Source organism: Citrus sinensis, chromosome 2, assembly GCF_022201045.2.
Source record: "Citrus sinensis cultivar Valencia sweet orange chromosome 2, DVS_A1.0, whole genome shotgun sequence".
Lineage (NCBI taxonomy): Eukaryota > Viridiplantae > Streptophyta > Magnoliopsida > Sapindales > Rutaceae > Citrus > Citrus sinensis.
Genome location: NC_068557.1, coordinates 19536015 through 19560159, shown reverse-complemented (window position 1 = coordinate 19560159; position 24145 = coordinate 19536015). Strand labels below are relative to the sequence as shown.

At 31.1% G+C, this 24145-nt stretch overlaps 1 protein-coding gene across 1 annotated transcript; it reads left to right on the top strand.

Moving 5' to 3' along the window:
- Positions 1–18992: 18992 nt before the first annotated feature.
- On the top strand, positions 18993–23970 carry LOC102609444 (homeobox protein knotted-1-like LET6). Its single transcript, XM_025094840.2, has 4 exons — positions 18993–19888; positions 20014–20272; positions 23150–23376; positions 23604–23970. The coding sequence occupies exons 1-4, from the start codon at positions 19568–19570 to the stop codon at positions 23808–23810; spliced, it is 1014 nt and encodes a 337-aa protein (XP_024950608.1). The 5' UTR covers positions 18993–19567; the 3' UTR covers positions 23811–23970.
- Positions 23971–24145: the final 175 nt, after the last annotated feature.

The window sequence follows — 24145 nt, the reverse complement described above, 5'->3', positions numbered from 1 at the left end:
GTAAAAATCTGATCCGTGTATTAGTGGATCAGATCGGATTGAAAATTTAAAAATCCACAGTCGATGGATTGGATATAGATTTACTTCTGTAAATCTGAAAAAATCAGTGAATCCACAAAAAAAAAAACTCACAAATTTAGCAATGCTACTTACTAATAAATTAATTAATTAATTAAAGTATAGCAAAATTAACACAATATTATATCTTATTCGATAACAATATAAACTCAAAAATAATTAAATAATTGAATAATTAAATAAACAAATATAGCTTCCTAAACATTAAAAATTCTAAAGCAAAACAAAAACTCTAAGCCAAACAAAACATTTTGGCATATAACACCAAATCTCTACCTCACCGCCCACACAAGCCATCACTGTTTCACTTCACCACTTGAGGTAATTAAACTTAATTTCTTACTTTCTTTTCAAGCTCTTCAAGTTTCTTAATTTCTTCCTATTACATCCAAACTCTCAAGTTTCAACATTTAAATTCATAATTTTAGTTAATTTTTATTTATTGATCTAAACAAATGATTTTTTTTTTTCGGTGTGTTGTATTTTGAAATTTTGAATGTATTATTCTAGCTCTATTTAAACAATTAATTTATTTAAATTTTGTTCAATTTTGAATTTAATTGGTAGTAAAATTATTTTTACGTTAGATTTTTTTAATTTAATAAATTATTTTTGTATTATATTTTTTAAATTAAATTACTTCATAGATTGGACAAAATTAAAAATTTTAATTCACAAATCAATCCGCCAAATGATGGATTGGATATGAATTGGGTCAAATTCGCATCCGATCCGCAGGCATATAAATTGGATTTGAATTGAGTTTAACTAATCTGTGCATTAGATTAGATTGAAAATTTATAATCCACAAAATCGTGGATTATATATGGATTGAAGTCCGCAAAATTCGTTCCGCGAACACCCCTACCAATTATACTTAAATATAGTACTACAAGACCAAGAATTGTTTTATCATCTTCCTTAGGATGAAATTGATCTTTTTCCACATCAGATGATCATACCACAATTGGAGTACTTAATGGATGGGCTTTATCCATATAAACATGCTTCAAACTTTTTTAGTGTATGTTAACTGATGTAAGAGTGTTCGACTTAGCATTCCACTTGGCAAATATTCAATCTGTAAGTCAAGACAAAATTTTGTTTTCCATGATCTTTTATTTCAAATTCATTTTTCAAATAAGAAGTTGTTTTTTAAAGTTCTTCAAGAGTTTGAATGAGATTTAAGTCATCAACATATAATGCAACTATTTCAAATCTAATTTCAGATTTTTTAATAAAAATACAAAGACAAATTGGATTGTTTACATATCTATGGTTTAATAAAAAGTAGCTTAAACAATTATACCAAATACGCCCAGACTATTTTAATCTATACAAGGAACATTATAGCTTTAAAGAATATAAACTAAGAGGTTTAAATTTTGTTTGATTCCTACATTTTAAATCATTCAAGGATTTTCATATAAATATATGCATCGACAGAACCATATAGATAGGTAGTCACAATGTCTTTAAGGTACATATCAAGTCCTTTAAAGGTTACGAGACTAACCATAAATTGAAATGTAACTACATCCACAATAGGAGAAAACATCTTATGATCAATGTCAGGTTTTCGAGAAAAACTTTTTGCTGCTAACCTTGCTTTATATCTTACAATCTCATATTTTTTTTCTAAACGAATACCCACTTATATCCAACAAATTTGACATATTCATGTGTCAAAACTATTGGTCCAAATGCTTTTAATTTTGGAAGTGAATTTAGCTCTGGTTAAATAATATTTTTTCACTTTGGCCAATTATTTCTATGTCGACACTCCTCCATAATCCTTGGATCAAGATCCTCATCATCATTGGTGATATTAAGAGCAACAATAAATGAAAAAATATCGTCAATACTTATTTCATTTCGATCCCAAGATTTTTCTATACCAACAAAACCAATCGTAATTTCATTTTTTTGTATTTCTTTAGGAGAAACTAATACTTCTTTCATTTTTGGCAAACTTTCTTCTTCTGGGTCAACGAGACTACTACTACTTAATTGATCAAAATATATTATTTTATTAATAGGCAACGACTCTTCTAGAGTACTAATTTCATTTTGTAACTTTTCTTGTGTTTTCCTCTTCTAAGAATTTTATCTTTAAAGCCAATTGATCTTCTACGTTTCAGACATGCTTTACTTTCATTAGTTTTATCATGTTGTCTTTTAGGGATTCCAACACGTGCTAGGGCATTTTTAGCTGGAATTTGTGATTTTATTATTTTTTTAAAATATTAAATACATCAGGAATTTGATTTGTAATATTTTACAAATGAATGATTTAGTGAACTTCAACTTTACATAGATTTGTGTGAAGATCAAGATTAGATAATGATAATGCATGCCACATAATTTCATGTAGTTCATTTATTTTTGTTCTTTCTCTTTCAAACAACAAGAAATTTGCTCATCAAAATGGCAATTTGCTAATCATGTGGTAAAACAGTCTCTAATTAAAGGTTCAAGAAACTTAATCATTGTTGGAGACTTGAAATCAACATAAATTTCAAATCTTCGTTGCAAACCCATTTTATTTTTTGTGGGGGAGCAAATGGGAAATAAAAACCACATCTAGAAATTGTCAAATGAGAAATATTTGGTTGTTGGCAAAAACAAGTTATGAATGTGAATATATATGATAAGAACTTAGTCAAATGCGAATTAATGATGCAGCATTTAATATTGCATGGCTCCAACATGAAAAAGGCAAATTTGATCTAAAAACTAATGGTCTTACAATTAAAGATTCAGCTAAATCATTTTGTGTAATAGTGTGTGCGACACAATGTGCAACATAAACTCTAATAAACATGAAATAATCATTAAAAGATTTAGATATAAATTCACAAGTATTATCAATTATAATTCTTTTAATAGCAAATGCAACACCGCGGTTAGAAAGTAAAAAGATATGTAAACATCTAGTTGATGCATCTATTAAGACCATGAATAATGAAACGGTCCACAACTTGGATGTATAGGGCCATATATATCCATTTGGATTCTTTTTGGAAATTTAGGAGATTCAAGATTTCCTTTCATTGGGGATGGCTAAATTATTAATTTCCCTTGAGAACAAGTAGCAAACAAACTTTTAGTTGGCAAAAGAATCTTCTGATTCTTTAATTGATGTCCATGTAAATTTCATATAATACGATGCATCATGATTGATCCAGCATGCACAAGTCAATCATGCCAAAGTTTAAAAATCATTAGATCATAGAACTTCTAGTTCATTGTAAGATTTATTTCTATTGTTGTTATAGTTGTATGACACAATCTCGAAGAAAGAGACGGTAGTTTTTCTAATACGTGCTTGTGACATAAAATAATTGAAGTAATGCAAAGAAATTTAGAATTATCTTCACAAGATATTTCAATGTAGTATCCATTTTGATGAATATCCTTGAAACTACGTAGATTTCTATTAGATCTATTGAAGTATAAAGCATCATTTATTTGTAATTTTGTGTCATTCGGTAAATAATATTAGCTTTATCGGAGTCTTTAATTAGATTAGTAAAACCAGATATTGTATTAACATTACCCTTAGCTAATATAAATTTAAAGAAATATTTTTTATTTCATGGAATTTTGTGCATTGTCACATTATCCATCAAACATCCATCTTCATCCTTCATCAAGTGATTGTTCTAATTCATTTTTTATCTTCACACATAAATATAAAATAAGTCAACGGAATATAGAGAATATTCAAGTAGTATAAAGAAAACATTACAGAAACTATTTTATTAGGGAAATTGAAAAATTACACATCAAACTCTCAGAAAATACTCAAAATTATATACATTCTTGCAACATAACTTTACAAGCACCATAACTGTAAAGAAACACACCAAACTTTAAATACACTAGTATTGTTTTAAATTTTAAACACAAAAAACTTAAATAAAAAAAAAACACTTCAAAGTATAGCATTTTTATTCAGTCTTCTCATGTTCATCATCAATCAAATGGTCAATTTTACCATTTGGATCTTCAAAAAAGAATCTAAAACATCCAAATGAGTTATATCAATTAGATTTTTATGATCAATAAAATTTGACTCAATTTTTTTCCTTTTTTGCCATTTTGGATGCTTGATAAAGATGAACTAAATGTTTTAATGTATGAAAAACACGAACCAGTGTTCTTTCATAACACATCTAAAGCAAACATTTTCATGATCCTTTAAAGATTTCTTTTGTGGATTTTCTCTTACTTCTCATTATTGTTATTTCACTTCAATTGGTTTGATCGATATTTCTTGTTATAACCACCTCAGCCTTGATTATTTTTGTAACTGCAACCTCGATAAATATCTAATTAGCACTATGATTATTTACTGAAATACCATTCGCTTCTGGGAGAGGTATAGATCTAATTAAATGAGAATTAATAAAACTTCATTATTTTTTTCAGCCATTGAAAGACATGAGATTAATTCAAAATACTTTTTAAATCTCCACTCTTGATATTGCTGTTGTAAGAACAAATTCAAAGCATGAAAAGTAGAGAATTTGTTTTCCAACAACTCTGCATAAGTAATTTCTACTCTACACAATTTTAATTAAGAAACAATTTTGAATTATGTCGATTATGTTGACTGACAAATTTGAAATCTTGTTTTCATAAGTGTATCGAGTCTTAACGAGCTTTTCGAAGTATAATATAGTTTTTTAGTGATTAAATCTTTCACTAAGACAATCCCAAAGGGTAGATAGTTCTTTGACCGTAAAACACTCAATTTTTAATTGTTCATGACAATGGTGGCAGAGAACAATTATCACCTTGGCATGGTCTTGGGTTGATGCATCATTATTTTCCTTAATAGTATCTCAAAGATTTATTGCATTAAGATAGATTTCAGCATCCAAGACCTATAATGGATAATTATCGGTAGACATATCAAGTGCCACAAATACAAATTTTGCGAGACTTGACATTTTCATATAGTTATAAGACAATATAAACAAATATAAATAATTGATTCATAATCAACAAATAAATACTAGATATTCCATTTAATCACTCACAGTAATATAATAATAGTGAAGTTCTATAATCATCACATATCATAATATTCACATCACAAAATTCATTCTCAAATTTTATACCAACAATTGTGCATATTTCAAGAGAGAAAAATAAAGATGAACAATATATATGCAACCTTAGGAAGACAATCTTATTACAAATACATACATTACAATAATACATAATACAACATGTTATCATTGACAAAAAATTATAGTTACATAATTACTGATAATGTCTTAGAAAAGCTATTAGCCAATAACACAAAATAAAGAGTAAAATAAAAGAACAATATATTATAAAATAATTTTATTCATTTTAAGTGTACAAAACAAAGAGATGAGCTCTCCTTTTATAGTTACACAATCACTACACGAAATTAATAGAAACATTATAGATCATGATTTCTCGTGAGATAGTGAGAGTTAAATGGAAGTAAAGATTTGCTAGTGGAGAAACTAAGAGATATATGTTATGAACATCCATATTTATTTTAATAAATTCATAACATTATTCATATTGAGGATTACATGCATTGTACTCCTTTTCCTTCATTAAGCTTCTGTTCCATTTAGTTTTTCTTAATGAGGTTTAATTGAAGCAGTTTGCACTTCTTTAAAATATAAATGAATAGTATGCTCTTTTTCTTTCATTAATACTTTTCCATAGGGTTTTTGCTAGCCAAGGTCTTATGAGGCATATTATTTGTACGATAAACATTAAAGGTGAGTGCTATGAAATAATTATAATTAATCATGTGGATGTTTATTAAAGCAACATTTTATCTCTCCCACAAAACAACTTTTCATCTTCTATAACTTCGACTATTTTATAAGAACGTATGACTAATAATGTATCTATTCAATAACTATTTACTTCATTTATATGGTTATGTGACTATAAAAAGAGGGTTATCTCCTTATTTTTACACACTTGAGAATGAATAAAAATTGCCTCTAAGCTATTGTTACGATTCTTATTTGCTTTCTCTCTCTCTCTCTCTCTCTCTCTCAATATACTGTGTTTCTAATTGATGAACAATTTCATAATTTTCAATTATACTCAATTTATTACCAAAAATAATATATATATATATATATATATATCTCAATTAATATTATTTTTATTTGAATCTTTAACTTTTAGCATTTTTCTCCTTATAAAAAATTCTTCTACAGTGAACAAAAAAGAAAAAAGAAAAATTCTTTTGTGAATCGTCTTACCTCACTCTTCACATAAATAATTATGTGTAATAAAATTCTTAAAGTTTTGTTATATCTATTCTTCTCCTCAAACTTTCTCTCTATACTAAATTCAAAAATACAAGCTTCCCAAGAATAAATACAATTAATCTAAAAAGTGACGAAAAATAAAATTGGACTATTTAAATTTTTGTCAATCAATTGAATAAATGAGAGGCATAAATTGAAAAAATGAAGAAAATAGGTTGATGATAAATTTGAAGAGTTTCCCAAAAAAAAATCAAGCAAAAGAGATGGAAGAGAGTGAAAATATAAATGGGTTCATTATATTTATGTTTGTCCTTAAATATACTTTTAATGGAAGAAAGAGGTTTATGCAAGGGTGTTAAAAACATCACTCTATTGTGAATAACAGTGGATTCACTATTTTGCCATTTTATGAAACTACTATTATACCATCACCCTTATTTTATACAGTAATGAAATCAAGAGCCAGCATCCTTATTTTTTCCCGACCACACTTTTCTTCTTTCTTTATCATTTTCTTTACCTCTAGTTAATCTATTTTTATATCAATATACAAATACATAACATGTAAGTTTATAATATGTCATCAACATAAATATGTTCCGACATAGCAATAGAATATATCAAAATAAAGCCTTTGATGAGATGAGCATCCTGCCATAAAAATCATTTCGATCGAAGCTCAGACAAGTAGGCAAATACCACCGAAAAACTCTAGTTTTAGAGTGAGTGATTTGAGTTAAAGGGGTCAAGTTAAATCTGAACTCGAACCCAGCCATCGTTCAAATCCGACCACATCATCGGCAATGGATCCTCAAACAACGCTGGACATTCGCACCCCATCACTGCCATCGTTCAAATCCGACCACATCACCAATAATGGATCTTCAGACAACATTGGACATTCGCACCGCATCGTCGATGCCAGAAAATGACTGGAAGCTATCGTTCGAAACCATGAACAGTCGCGGTTAAATTTGGCTTAATTAAGCGCGATTTCACTGGATTTCATACATGCTGTCACTTGGGGTTTATTTCTCCCATCATCCTCTTCAAAGTCTAACAGTCAATCATCGTTAGAAGTGAATGATTAGTTGTTGGTCAAGTCGCCGAAGTTTCACCATTGTTGGAGTTTGATCTGTCGTCGTGCTGCGCGTCAAAGCTCGCTGCTACCACCTTTGGATTCAACACGGCCAAAAGTTTCTATTCCTATCTTTGTAGTCATTGTTGAACGATGAGGGCAGTTTGGTAACTTCTTAATTTCAAGTTTTGCGATATTTAGATCATTGTCCATATTTAGTTTTGTTCATATTCATTGTGTTATAACTTGAAGTTTGCAATAAAGGTGTATATAATAATCTGAAGTTATTATAAATAAATTTTGGAACTTAAAGCTTTGAAATTTATATTGGGACCTGAAGTTCTAAATTATTAGATTAGAATGTGAAGTTCCAATTCTACAACTATATGCACATGATCTAAAAGTTCTAACTTTAAGATTTGTGGATCTGAAAAATTCGTATAAATACATGAACGCTGCTATTCACCTTAATTTTTAACCCTGAAATGCGCCCCGAATTTAAAACGCACCGTTTTGATTAAATTGAAAACGGTGCATTTAACCCATGTTTCTTCCTTTCTTTTCTTTTGCCAAACCACAGAAACGGACCTTTGCTTTCTTTTCGTTTAATCCTATCATCTTGTGGTCACTGCCGCTGCTGCTTCCTTCAAGACCGAGCTCTCTGCTGCTGCTGCTTCCTTCAAAACCTAACGGCCCGTCCGCAGAGCCCAATTCAAAGCCGTCTGATCAATCGACGATCCGACACCGAGGCCCATCAACTGACGCATCTACCTCAGCTTCTTCTTCGTCCTCTCTGGTGTACACGGAAGAGCCAATCGCGATCGTGAAACAAATTAAGAAAACGAAAGATTATTACGTGCGTTGATTCAGTTACCTACGTTGATGGCTCTGATGGGTTTAATTTACGTGCGTTAATTCAGTTATTGCCTGTGATTTTGATAATTCTTTTGCAGTTTTTGCCGTCTTCTGATCTAATTTATGCCTTGTCGAGGTTTTACCCTTATGAGTACAAGTTTACAACGGAAAGAGGGGTGGATTTTTATGTGAAGTCTGGCAAATTTGAGCAGGACTATCCGATGGGTAGTGCTCAGAGAGTGAGCCTGGAAAAGCAAGTTGAAAAGGATTACTTTACTATTCTTGCACAGAATTGCCGGTTAGAGATTCAGCGGCAGCAGTGGGGTTTTATAAAGGAGACTCCCCATTGTGACATGTGGCAGAAGTTTCAGTATTCACCAGCTTGGTAAATCTGACAATAATTCTGTAGTAATCTGCTATGATATTCATTATTCAGATAGGAGTAGCAACCGTGTTATTGAAATCAAGTTCAATGAAACAAGCTGAAGCAAAACTGAAGTAATTTTCTCCCACATTCAATTAATGCATCTTCAAATCTTTCATAAAGTTGATCCTCTCCTCGGGAAATGGAACATTGTTCTTGTGTAATGAAGTTTTAAGCATTATTGTAAATGGTTTGTATATGAGAAATTATTTGTTTTAATGCCATAATTTATGTGCTGATTGATCTTTGAAGAAATTTTGAGCGCAATTAACTGTCTCTAGGGTCTGTTGTTGCCCATGATGCTCCAACAGCTGGATGTCTAATTATGCATTATGAACCTTAACTATCAGTTTCTAGAGCTGATGTTCAACTACCTGTTTGATGATGTTTTAGGCAGATTTTGGCTGTTTGAGTTTCTAAAGTTGATGTTATGTTAGAAATTATATTTATTTTAATTGTTGTTGCAACAACATAAATATAAACTGCTTATATAAATGTTGATTAACTTGAATATCCCATTTGGAACCAAACAATGACAAAAATAAAATAATACATCAAAACACAAGCTAGCAGATGTTGATTAACTTGATACAAATGCTCACGGTTGAGCAATTTTAGATACAAATACTCATGGTTCAGCTTACAAATTAAAATGAAACAACTCAAGATTTATAAATTTAAAATCAAACCGCTCATGATTCAACTTACAATCATTAAATGTAGGAACAATAATATACAAACAAATACTTACGGGTTTTGCAATGTAGAAATTTAGCACTTTAACTTTCACGAATCAGTTGGCGTTTTGCAGTTTGGAAGCTCTGTACTTGGAGTTTTGCAGTTTGCAGTTTATAGTTTGCAGTTTGGAAGCTCTATACTTGGAGTTTTGCAGTTTGCAGTTTATAGTTTGCAGTTTCAGTCTGCAAAGCGGAGTGTTGTGGTTCACGCTTGCGCAAATAGAAGAAGAAAGAAAATGTTCACCTGTTGCACAGGTGGAACTAAATGGGAAAGCAATCAAAGCAAAAAAGCAAAAAAGCAAAGAAGCAATCAACACAAAAGGAAAACAGTCAAAGCAAAAAAGAAATCAAAGCAAAACGCATCATTTTGACAATATTCGGGGTGCGGTTTCGGGGTTTAAAATCGGGGTAAGTAGCTTTTCCCTAAATACATATATGAACCTAGAGTCTGAATATTATGGACCTAAAAGATCCAAGGTATGTTTTGAGTATGTTTGAACTAGAAGTTCAAAATTGTAATATGGAAGCTAAGTTCAAGATTTATGGACTTGAAGTTCTATGCATAAAAAGTAAAGTTTATTGTTATTGTTATTACGTTATTATTCTATTATTATGGTTGGTTTAACCACCTATTAAGTTATTCTAATTTTAATAAATTATGATTAGTGTAACTGCCTATCAAATTATGTTTATTAATAAATAAGATTTATTTTTGCATATATTTCTTAAATATTATTGTTGCAGCCTGAGTTTTATAATACAAATTGAAGGGAAGAACCTAAAGTTCCAGCATCATTAAAAATTAGAACTTGAAGTCCTAACCTTGTCAAAACTCAAAACCTGAAGTTCTAAGTTATGATTTTAAAAGATAGAATCTAAAGTTCTAAACACATGAAAGAATCTAATATGGCAATACTCGATCACAATTGAATGGTAATCATAAATAATTATAATCATATTAAAAGCTTATCATTCCCTAAAGTGAATGTGAGCATCGGAACTTATGATAAAAGAACATTATCTTTATAATAGTCATAATTTCTTACGACAATAATAATATTGAGGAAACCACCTAAAGTGATTTTTTTAAGTGAGCAGTTTAATTTTTGTTGCTTATATTTATTTATGTTTATTTCTTTATGCTTATTATGTTGATTTATATGGCTGGTTCAATATAACACCTACATTGATTTTATTCTATTAATATTTTCTGAAGCAAAAGGTATACATTATATTTGGCCCTACGACTTGATTGACTACTCCTAAAGAGTTATAATCAATCAAATACTTTTAAAAAAAATAATCTTGTTAGCAAGAGAACGAAAATTAAGTATTTCGATTCCCTTATTTTTAGTTAGATCTAGAAGAAATCTGTTACATTTTAAAGGTACTCACCAGAATGGCTATTATATTGTAAAGGCATTAAATACATACTAGAGAAGCTGTAAAGCCTTCTTAACTGGATTTTGTTAAAATTAAAAGTTATGCAGTAATGAACCAAAAGTTCATTCCTCTAAACATATTTATATTGTGGCATGATTACCTTGAACACTCAATATCTATAATAATGTATAGAATTTGTGAAAATCTTTATGGACATCAATTAAAGAATCAAAAGATTCTATTGCCCAATTAAATTGTTTATGTTGCTTGCTCATAAGGAAAATTTGTGGTTAAACCATTCCTTTTTGAGGTTAGTCATAAATATTCATGATTTTACAAAGAATCAGGGAGATATATGTGAACCAATCTCCATTTTGATACTTTATGATTTTAAATGATGCATATACATGGTGGTCACATGTTTGTTTACTATGCACACGCAATATTGCATTTGCAAGATTGATTGCATCATTTTATAATGCTGATATCTTAAACCTTCGTCAGGTGATTTTATCATCGCTTACGGATTGTCACTTTGAAGTGACAATTTTTTCATCATTGAAGAATAAAAAGCCTCCTTAAGTAAGTCATGAATTGTCTTGGAAAGTTTTTTTTTTCACATTCGTACTAGTTAATGTGAAAATGAAGTACGGAGAATAATTTTTTTACAGCAAATTGTAAACCAAATACCAGATGCAGATTTAGTAAAAGTAACCAAGTCACATATTCTAGTTGCTACTACATTGACCAGGGTGATTGTTCATGCTTAACAATCAAGGGTACGAGAAGCTAGTGAATTATATATTATACATCATAAACATGACAGATCACTTGGTTCCAAAAGCAATGCTCCTCAGAAGACGAGAATGAAAAATCAGAATATTATTGAAAATGAAGCTCGAGCTATAAATGTATCTATATTATCTGCATCACAATTTTAGGTGAATTGATATCCCTGAAGTGACAAAAGTCCCTAAAGTCACAATAATTCTTGAAGAGGCAAATGAATCCAGAAATAGTGAGATTTTTGTTGACTATAATCAGGGTAATATTTTTAAAGGTGTCAGGTCCTTGATGAGACCAAACACCCTGAAAGACTCTTGAAGAGGTATATGCCCAGGATGAGGCATAAACCTTTGCAGTGGCCAGACATAAATAAATGTCTATAAATTTTACAAGCACAAATGTGTGGAATCACAAAGAAATTGTCATCAAAGATGTGTTTGCATTTATAGTAGCTATTAACATTGTAAATTATCATGATCTACAAACTTTAATGAATATAGACAAAGGCATGATTGACCTTAATGGACAAAAGCAATTCCAGCAGAATTGACTTCTTTAGTTAAACATGAAGTTATAGACCTATTGTCCACCCATCTGAAGATGTCAAACCCAATGGATACAAATAGATATTTATGAGAAAAGATAGAGAAATGAAAAGTGTGAGTAGCTATTACAATATTTCTCTATAATTTAGATATATTCCTGAAGGATACAAAGAGATATTATAAATATATCCATGAAGGATATAAAGAGAATATATATAAAGATGTTGTAATATATAGAGAAAAATAATGAATAAAATCAAAGAATAAATTAATGAGCTGCTCTAGTTAGTACCTTTGTACTTAGTTCAACCTCTTTCTATACTTTTTATTTTTTTTATCACTAGATATAAAGCACACGTGACTAGTTGCACAAGGTCTCCTATAGAGACCTGGTAGTAATGATGAGAATATGTATTCCCCAATGATGGATATTATTACATTTCAATTTTAATCAGTTTAGCGGTCTCAGAAAGACTTGACACACATCTCATGGATGCAGTTACTATATATTTGTATAGGTCATTTAATACTAATATTTACATGAAGATCTCTGAAGTATTCAATATATTTGAAGCATATGAATCAAAAGATTGTAATATGTATTCAATCAAGCTACAACATCCTTTATATGGAACTATTGACGATGGAAATGCTAGTGATCCTATCTATCTATGTGTTTATATAAAGTAATCATAATCTGAATTTGCAATCTTAGCAATTTATATTGATGACATGAACTAATTGGAACTCTTAAAGAGCTTCTAAAAGTGCTACATATTTAAAGAAAGAATTTGAAATGAAAATCATGAATTACGCTCAACTGATTCTCAATCATTCCCATAAGTGAATGCAAATGCACAAATGGCTGTAATCGAATAAGTAAGAGAAAGTATGGTTATTACCCCCATAGTGGTAGCAGGCACTCAGGACAATGGAATAACATAAATGGACGCCACCAGAAGTGGAACATGTATAAGAGACACGATAAGAGTAATGATGCAGAAAGAAAAAATGTTATATATGATAAGAAAGGAATTTGTTGTTGGTGTGGAGGAAAAAATGACATTGGTATATACTTGCAGTACGAGTAAACATTTAATAAACCTCTACCAAGCATCCAAGAAAAGGAAAAGAAAAATTAAGACTAATTTCCTGTTGATCTGACTCATCTTGATGTTTTTGATTTCTTCGAGGATAGATAATTGTCTCAACCTACAGATCAAGCATAAAACAAAGAAAATACTTATCCGTAAATCGAATTACATTGAAAGAACCTTAAAATGTTTTAATTGATAATGCTCACCCGCTAAACATTCCTATGATTGTTCAATTTCTTGATCCTAAAAGAAATGAGATGTTTGGTCTAGATGTACCATATCTAAATGCTTTTAGTGTTTTTTTGTTCTTGGCTTAATGCACTAGACTATCCAGAAGTACTTTATCTAAATGCTATCAGTGCTTTATTATAGCTGGCACAATACACTAGACCAGACATTGCATTCGTTGTAAACTTGTTAGCGAATTTCAACTCAGCACAAATATGAGGACATTGGAATGACATTCATCAACTCAACAAAATATCAAATTGATGCATGACTTTTAAAAAGATATTTCATCAGGGGACCATATTTTGCAGATAGGAGTATCTATAATTATATTAGATAAATGTGCATTGTACTCTTTTTCCTTTAATTAGGTGTTGTCCCATTGAATTTTATTGGCAAAGTTTTAACGAGACAGTATTGAGCACATCTAATAAATCTTTATATTATATGTAAAATAAATGGTGAATTGAAATGGGAGTGTTGTAAATAATAGTGGATTCACCATTTTCTCATTTTGTGAAATTGCAATTACACCCTTGCCCTTATTCTATATGTCGTAATGAAATGAAGAGCCAGCATCTCCTTTTTTCCCGACCATAATTTTCTTGTTTCTTTATAACTTTTTCTTACCTCTAGTTAATCTATTTTTATATCGACCTACAAATACATAACATGGAAGTTTATAACGCACTCACAAAAATTATGTAGGCCTTAGAAATGAAAGGCGATGACTAAAAAGGGATTTTTTTCTTTAAAAATAAAAATGGAATACATACATACATATATATATACATACGTGTGTGTGTGTAAGAGGTATTTAATAACATAAATAAATATGATAGATGATGGAGATAAGGGAGGCTAAGTATGACAACAAATAAATTAATTAATTAAAGTATAGACGAGCTTGGAGAGATAAGCCAAGTACTGTTCCTTTTTTTTTTTTTCTCTCTTTCTCTAGTTGAATTCGTATCAAAGCTTATCTAACAAATGGATGCTAACTGCCTAACCTATGTATTTACTTGGCTTAGATCACATATCCACGTGACTTTTTACTTGGCTAACTTATTTATACATGGCTTACAAGCCCTTCTTTTATGCTTCTAACCCAAACCACCTTGCCTTTTGTCCTATTTGCTCCACAGTTCCATATGCTTGCACTTATTGAGCCTTGGATGCTGCTTTATTTCTTTAAGATTGTCGGAAGTTTTTAAAAATTTTGTGTCATGTATTTTTTAATAATAATAATGTACGAGTAAAATTTAATTTTTTTATTTTTTTATTTATTAACTACTAATCACTCACATATATTTTTAATTAAGAAGAGATTAAATCATAAGAGAATCTTAATTTATTTCTTTATTCCTCCAAAGCTAGCTCACCAATGGCCAGGCATAATAGATATTTAGCTATGGCACCATGTGTCATTGTTTACTTCATATTTGCAAACTAAACTAACCAATGGTGGAGCGCCGGCAATGGCACAACAATTATTATATTGCAGGCATGACCATAAAGGGTTTATTCATGAGCTATTCATAAAATTAGAGTACCATTTGATATGCATGATTAGATAGAATAAGATGGGACAAAATATGATTTCATTTTGGTATTCATAAAATTAATATTATTTTGTATTTTATTTAGTGTACCATCGGATTGGATTATATTATAAATTTAATTATCTAGTTATAATAATTAAAATATTACTATTTTTTACTGTAAAAAATGTAATATTTAAATAACAGTTATTTTTATAAAATATTTTTACAATGAATTACAATAATGTAAACTTTTACTTAGTTATAATGTAATAAATAATTATCTATATTTATTTACTTATAAAAATATTTCTTATTTTTTTATACCACTGTAAAATATAATATTAAATAATTATTCTTATTATAAAATTAAAATAATATAAAATGAGTTATTTGAGTTATCTTAGACTACTTATCCCATGGCCCCATGGTTTAATTTTTCCACCAAGGTTGGGATTAAATCGTGGGTCCCATAATATTTTAATAACATGCTGTTTAATGATTAATATGTTAATAATATTTAATTAATATTGCTATTTTATATTATATTGTAATATAATTATATATATATAAGTAATTAATATAAAAATAATTATTTAATTATTAATTTAATATATATTCAGTAATAAAATAATAATAATTATTATTATTATAATACCAAATGTTATATAATATTATTAGATTTCAGAGCTAATATAATACAATATGTCAAATATATCTTTATACTGTATAAATATAATTGAGGGTTTGGGTCTGTTGATTTCAATTAAAAAATCTGCTCGCAATATATAATGATACTAGATCGGATGTACTCTTAACTCAGTTTGAGAAAGTGTTTTTATCACCACCAGTGAGTATGGTTTTGTCAATCCTTATAAATTTCTATTAAAATGGATTCATTAAATATATGAATGGTGCACCCCACCTTTCTCGTCTTTTAATTTATTACGATTTGCTGTGGGGACACCCACTTAGCAGCCATGACAACTTGTTTCACGCTATAGAAGATTTAAACGTGCATGGAAAAGAATATATAGCTTGCGTGCTTGGAAACGTCTTCAGAGAGGTATTCTTTATCTAGTACTTTAAGATCAAAAGACAAAATAAAGCTAAGAGTATAAGCATTTAATTATTTATCACTCATTGTTGTGATCCAATGAATGAAAACTGTTAAAAATGAGAAAATAATTCTGTTTCAGCTCATTTTGATAATCTGAAAAGGCAAAAAATAATGATGTACATTGGTGTACGTTGGATATGGAAGAGATCAGAAGAGAATAATTACAGAATTCCAATGATAACGTTTGGTTGGTGAGGTCTAAATGTAAAGTAGAGGTCAGTGTACTGGACTCATGACCTCGTGACTTATTGGGGTTTTGTAATTGGTCTAGCAGTCATTTCTAAGTTATAGTTATTGTCTTCTCAAAAAAAAAAAATTATAATTATAAAATAAAATTTAATAACATGCAGTAAATATAATTTTGAAAATAATAAATATGTTACAAATTTTTTTATTTTACAAGCTATCAATCAAATCAAGTTAACGTCAAAATTATAATAGTTAATATTTATTAAATATTTTAATACAATAACTTAAAATTCATAACCACCCTACTTCCATACCAAATAGACCTTAAATATGTTTGAACACTTCATACAAACAGCTTAGGTCCCAATAAACCAAAGACTTCCTCTATTCTAGCATATGTAGAAAAGTACAAGTGCGCCCCCCCCCCCCCTCCAAAAAAAAGCCTTAAAAGTGTGAGCAGCATAGAGCAATTGAAACTGACCTTTAGCCAAGTGGTTGAGCTGCCCTCACAAACAATTCAAGCCTCCACAAATCTTTTGTGGGGGCTCAAGTTCTTCCTCAATTATAACTTATAATTGAGTGAAGGGAGAGTCTTTCGAATATTAAAGAAATATTAATAATAATCTCATATAATATGAGTTATAGTCTGATTGTCATAGTTAATTTAAAAAAAAACATAAAACACTTACATGGTTCATACTTTATTTAATTTTAACGGTAGCATTTCGTCTATCAATTAGCAATAAAAATGAGAAACTGCTTAAGATTTTATTAACAATGAGAAACTGCATAAGATTTTATTAACAATATTAATGAAACTACAGTTTCTCTGCAACTCCCCCTCTTTTCTAAGTCAATTTAATATATTAATTAATTCAATACATTTCTTATTGGTCCAGTGCAAAGCCCTCCAAATATTATAACTTGAGACCATTCCTTTCCTCCCGACCTAAAGTTGTGCTCGTCCTTTTGTTCATGAATTGTTCCATCAAAATCTTATATAGCACAGTCTAGATTTTAATCTTCTTTAATATTTAAGGAACGTCCACTCCACTCACATTTCGAAAGGAAGAAAATCGTCTTCACTTAAATTGAAAAAAGAATGTGTTGTGAGAACTCGAATCCATAATCTCACAATTATGAAACTTGAGTTCTAACCACTATGCTTTTAGCTTAGTGGCTTAAAATCTATTATCTTTTAAACTCGAGTAATTCTAGAGTGCAGAGTAGGATTTACATCAAAAATCGGATGTGGAATTACTTGCTAATATCTTTAAATCTCGTTAATTTAAATCTTAAAACTTAATTAATTTTTTCAATTTTCCAACGAATCCCTCTTTCCCCAAATTTTGAAAGCCAATTTCTCTTCCTTCTTTCCTCCTCCCTTTCTCTCTCAGTCTATCGTGGTCGCAGCCTGATTATCTTTATTTTATATTTTATATCAATTTATGCTTATGATTAGAATCTTAAAAATTTCTCCTACTATTTACAACGTGCACTACCTGGTTGTTTAATATTCTTGTGACTACATCCAATGATGCTTGACAAATTAGGTATCTTTTGAAAAGAGATCTAATTTTCTGTTAAATTTTATGTTATACTAGCCCACTTCTACCATTTTTTATTTGTTTTATTGGGTTTAATTTGTTTTATTGGTTATCAATAGCTCCCAGATGAGACTAATAATCACTTGACATACAAAATAAATTAAGATGGGTGAATAACAAGATTGTGGCGGAGATGGTTGATGAAGGAGATTTTATCAGTTCGGCTAGATCAATGATGAGAGATGTGTTGGCGAGAGAGAGAGAAGAATTGAGTTAGAATGTTAGATAGAGAACACAGCCGCACAAATCCGAAGCGTTGAAAAAGTAAAATAATTAATTTTGAAATTTTAAGGTTTAACTTAACGAGACCACGTGGCATAATCTTATTAAATTGATAGTTTCACATTAAATTCCAAACGTGAAACTTCCAGTCAACTTCACAATTTCTCCTTAAAACTCTCCTTATACTTGACCAGATTGTGACATGTTGAAATGTCGTTCAATCTGTTCAATCTTCATTTAATACATATTTCATATTACATAGGGCATGAAGTCATGAACATATACATAATAAAGCCATAAAATGCAAGAGTATAAAGGAGAGTGGCATGTTATTATGTGGAAGCGAGATAAAAGCAAAGCAAATACAGGAGGACTCCAACAGAGAGAGAGAGAGAGAGAGAGTGAGAGATTGGGAAGAGAGAATGGTAGGAGTGTCCCACCAACGAACTTTATCAGAGCTTTAGCTTTTGTTCTCTTTCTCTCTACCCCCCGCCTCCCCCCCCCCCCCCCCAAATTGAACCCAACTTTCATTGTTTAAATTATTGCCACCACCAAATGCCAATTCAATCGATTATGAATAATCTGATTAGACCCCTTGACTCTGACCCTCTTACATTAAAATGTTGTTAAAAGTTAATTAAAAAGAGAACAGACTCATCAATGACCAAACGCCGTCGTTATGTAAAAGTAAAAACAAAGAAAAGGTTAATAAACGGTTGTGCATGTACTTATGCCCATGCCAATGCCAGTGCCAGTGCCTGCCTATCCTTGTCTTCCAACCCAAAATCCCAAGAGAATATCAACCGATGGACGGTTCAGATTAATTTGATTAGCATCGCTCATCATAAAAGAAAGAGAGAGAAGGGTACTACAGTAGTAAGCTTTGGTTCACATCAATCGTTTCAAAAGCTTTAATTTTGCTAGCTTGTCATCCAACTTGATATATGATTCATGATTCTCTAGCGAGCTCCACAAGCCATTGTTAGTTTCTCTCTCTCTGTCTCCTGTTTCTTTCTTTGAGAGATGAGGCAAGTAATAGTAGTACTGCATCAGAGTCTCTGCAATAAACGAGGTGATTGGAAGTGTGCTAGCTGCTAGCTTGTTCAATTTTCATTCATTGGGAAGGCAAAAAACTCAGAAGTATTTGCAGAGGCGCACGTTATCTATCTATCTTCGTGCTCTCTCTATCTCTCTCTTTCTCACAATCTTCGGATAAATTACACGGAATGAATATTATAAAGATTAAAGAGTACTGACTAGGATTTTCTTTCTCTGCACTTCATCATCTGCGAAAAAGATTACTACTGAGAGTGTTAGCTACAAAACCGGGAGTGTTCTTTCAGAGTACAGCTAGCTAGCAGCAGGATCTTCCTCTGAGAGAGAGAAAGAGAGATTTATGGAAAGTGGAGGAACTAGTAGCACTAGAAACCCTAACTGTTGGATGGTTTTGGGAGAGAGTAGTAGCAATAATAATGGTAATGTTAATAATAATATGAATGGATCACTTTGTTCTATAATGATGATGAATTCTAGTGCAGGAACAACAAGTGATCATAATAATAAGGCGTTTCTTCCTCCTAATTTGATGATGCCCCCACCACAGCAACAAGAAGTTCAGTACGACTGCACCGACAATAGTTCTAACTCCATCAAGGCTGGGATCTTTGCTCACCCTCACTTCCCTCGCCTCTTGGCCTCTTATGTCAATTGTCAAAAGGTGAAGAAGAATTTGTGAAAGAAAATAAAAAAAAAAACATGTGTGCATGAGATTTTCTTAATTTTCTTGTAGATTTGATGATGTCACGATCTACATAATACATGTTCATCTAATTATCTGATCAGGTTGGGGCTCCTGCACAAGTTGTGGCTAGGTTAGATGAAGCATGTGCATCCGGGGAAGCCATCATGAGTAGGTCATCAGCTGGAACAGCAGCTTCTCGTGTAGGTGATGACCCAGCACTGGACCAGTTCATGGAAGCTTACTGTGAAATGTTAACCAAATATGAGCAGGAGCTTACTAAACCGTTTAAAGATGCCTCGCTTTTCCTCTCAGAGATCGACGCTCAGCTCAAAACCCTAGCTGTTTCTTCTAACATTTCTGGTAATGGAATATATTCTCGCTTTTTGCTACTCCCTGCACTTTCTTTTTAATGGTTTCTAAGATTAGGATGACTAGTCGTTTCAAATCTTGCATGTTTCTAGCTTTTCATGAAAAATGAGTTTCATATACACACACACACACATAAATACGTGTTTGTAAGAATGAAGAGAATTTACAATTTTTTCTTTTTGTTTGGACTTTTAGAGGCTCGACTGCTGATGCGCGCGCGCACACACACACACAGATAGCTAGCTAATTAGGTGTCTGTAGCTTTGATTCTCTTTTATTTGTCTGTATGTGTCTAGAACTCTGATTAATTAATTTCTCCATCTGTCTTTTATAATGTTGTACTGAATCCTTAAGTAGTTCTAGGGTTTGTTTTCTTGTTTAAGTGTTAATAGAGAAACTATTACGTAACTGTCACTATAAAAATTAACCTGGGATGTAGATTTACTTCTTTTGAATTTTGACGGATGTATATAGAGATGCATATTTGCTTTTTGATAAAGGTTTGTAAATTTTTTAGCCATATATATGTACTCTATTTTCTAATTTGTAGATTGTTGTCTTGGCTTGATGTCACCTTATATGAATTGATCTTGGTCCAGTCAAAATTGTTTTTGAAGTTAATGAAGAAAAAATAACTACTGCTAGCTAGGCTCAGTCTTCCCAAGCAAGAGGTCTCCATATGGAATTAAAAAAAGAATAAGTAGGATAAATGAGTAATCTATTCAAGCAATTAAGGTAGAGTTATCATGATGGACATGTTTCAATAATTTAAATATTTAGAAATGAAAATTATTTAATTAGTCTTATTACTGTAACATTTTGTTCTTTGAGTTACATTTAAGTTGACTTGTTTAAGAAGTTCATAATATTCAAGTCAAAACATTTGATATTTAAAAAGAATAAGTAGGATTGATGAGTAATCTATTCAAGCTATTAAGATAGAGTTATCATGATGAACATCTTTCAATAATTTGAATATTTAGAAATGAAAATTATTTAATTAGTCTTATTACTGTAATATTTTGTTCTCTGAGGTACATTTAAGTTGATGTGTTTAAAAAGTTCATAATATTTAAGTCAAAACATTTTCGCTGAGCTTATTGATGAATGTTCTATTTGGTTGTTGGCAGTCTGAGGACAACTAGATTGAATGCTGTTACCTTAATCAATCAGTGAGATCTTGGCTTCCATTATACAGGCATTAGAAATGATGCATTCATTAGTTGAGATTAATGATTGTTTGTATGACTTTTTCTTTGTCTATGAAAGACGTGACCAAAAAAGAATACCTCTACTTTCATAGAGGTAAGTTAATTGATTCTAATAATCTAACATGATTTCATTAACATAATTCCGAATCTTAGTAATAAGCTGAAGAAGTGCATTTCTTCCAAATTACCCTTAAAGCTCCACACTTCTCACTCTTACTACACTATTAGTTATTCTAACATATGTCAATTCCCTTTAATAATGCATTATGTTTCCCTTTTGGTAAGACATGGGACACATGCAGAAGGTTAATTTGAATTTGTGTCGGTGTGGAATCAATATATACCTCCAGGACAACCTTCTTGTTTCATCTAGAATGGGTGCCTATCCATAAGTTTAAAGTATGCTTGTCCCAATTGTGTGGATTAAAAGCTGTAATTAGTTAATTAGCTCAATCTTAATTCTAGTTATCATTCTCCATCTTTAGATAAAGCTGAAACACGAACATCATGCCTTAGCTATTCAGTGAGGAAGAGACGGGTTTGTCCCTATAACTGATCAAACAATTATTATTCTCTAGAAGGAGTTCACACTAAGTGAGTTGTGACTGTTTCCTCACCCCGGTGAGAATTGGGAGCAAAGGAATGGATTGACAAAATTTTGATAATATATTGAGATCATTGTCTCAGAAGCTGCTTATCTTGGGAACACTTAACACAAGAAACTAATTAATGTTCACAATTTTTGAAAACTATGATCTCAATTCCTGACTAGCTGGTCAGTTCTTTGATTGTTAGTTATTTCTATTTGAAATAATTGGATACCTATCTGAAAGTCTCTAATAAATCAGCATGCTCAAATAAATTGACTTTTGAATATACTCATTTTCAAGAACCATATGCATTCTGATGTATATTGCTAGTTGGCTGGAAACACAAATGCACTCAGGCTTTGTGATTTTCTAAACCATGTTTGAAGTCTTTAGCAAATTTGTTTACCTTGAATATACACACATCTACTGTCCTGTATTTCAGAAAACATTATTAAAAATGAAATCGACACAGCAAATTTGGTTCTATGCTTTTATTTTTTTAATATTGTCTGCCATTTCTATTTTTTGTCTTTCATAAATGAAATTGATAACAAGAAGGTTCTAATAACTGATAATATCCTTCTCTTGGTGGACTTGTATCATGTGTAACATTAAATGAGGAAGAAAATTTTTTTAGGTTCTGTCTTGTTTTTGTTATCATAGATCACAGCCCCACACAACTCCTAAAAGGATGTCAATAGCAAGCGTGAAAATTTTCTGTGATAATATCTGCCAATAGAATTTCTTTTGGTTCCTTTTGTTTCCTTTTGTTTCCTTTTGCTTCGTCAATGATCTCGATTTTTACTAGATGTGTCTCAAACTTGCTGCTTCTGGGTTGGTATGAAGTGGTCACTGATGCAGCTAAATGACCTAGAGGCTTCATTTAGGCATTTGATATGGAGCATCTAAATTACTAATTGTCTTTTTGGGATCTTTGTTATGCTAATCTGCTTACTTTTTTTAACTCCAATGTGTGATATATGTGCAGATAGATGCATGCTTGTCTGCTAACACCTTTATAATTTGCTTATTTACTTTAGTAGTTGTTGCTTTCGGTGATTCTGCAGGGCAAAGTGGATCATCAGAAGAAGAGATTGATGTGAAAGACCACTGCATAGATCCTCTAGCTGAGGACAGGGACCTGAAAGATCAGCTTTTACGCAGATACAGTGGATCTCTGGGAAGTCTCAAGCAGGAATTCTTGAAGAAGAAAAAGAAGGGGAAGTTGCCAAAGGAAGCCCGACAGCTGTTGTTGGATTGGTGGAGCAGACATCACAGGTGGCCTTACCCATCGGTATGAATTCATTTGCCTCCTAACCTTTTATGCTTCAGTGCCCATGCTTCTTAATTGCCAGACTTTAATAGGTCGTTTAGTTTATCAAACTTTTGTTGCCCACAATGATGAAGTTTTGGTCAGCACTAGTAATTTGAAGCATTCTTTCAGTATTTATAATAGTTTTGCATATGTATAAAACTTCTTAATTTGTTCATGTGGTATAGTAATTGAGATGGTATTCACAGGAGCCGCAAAAGCTAGCACTTGCAGAATCCACAGGCCTAGATCAGAAACAAATCAACAACTGGTTTATCAATCAAAGAAAACGCCATTGGAAGCCTTCTGAGGATATGCAGTTTGTCATGATGGATGCTGCATATCCTCAATACTACATGGAAAATGGTGTGGGTAATCCCTTTCCCATGGATTGCACCACCCTAGCTCGCTTTTGATGACATTCTCATGCGATTTTATCAGCTTGAGCTGTGTTTTGAAGAACTACTAAGCTACTATGTTAACACTTCAATCTGATCTGATTGGTGCCACCTTCTATATTAATAGTGTTGTGAAATTAAACCATATGTTTATATATCAATTAGAATGATATATCAATTATGAATGGACCAGAAGGGGATGCTGCAGTTTGATTGTCCGATTTGCAGTACTTTTGGTGTTCGGTTATCATATATCAATTACAATTCCTCTAATTTGATGCCAAGATTGATTTATAATTGTGTTTATTTCTTCCCCAGCAAGTTACTACTGCTTATGGGTCCAAGCAGCTGAA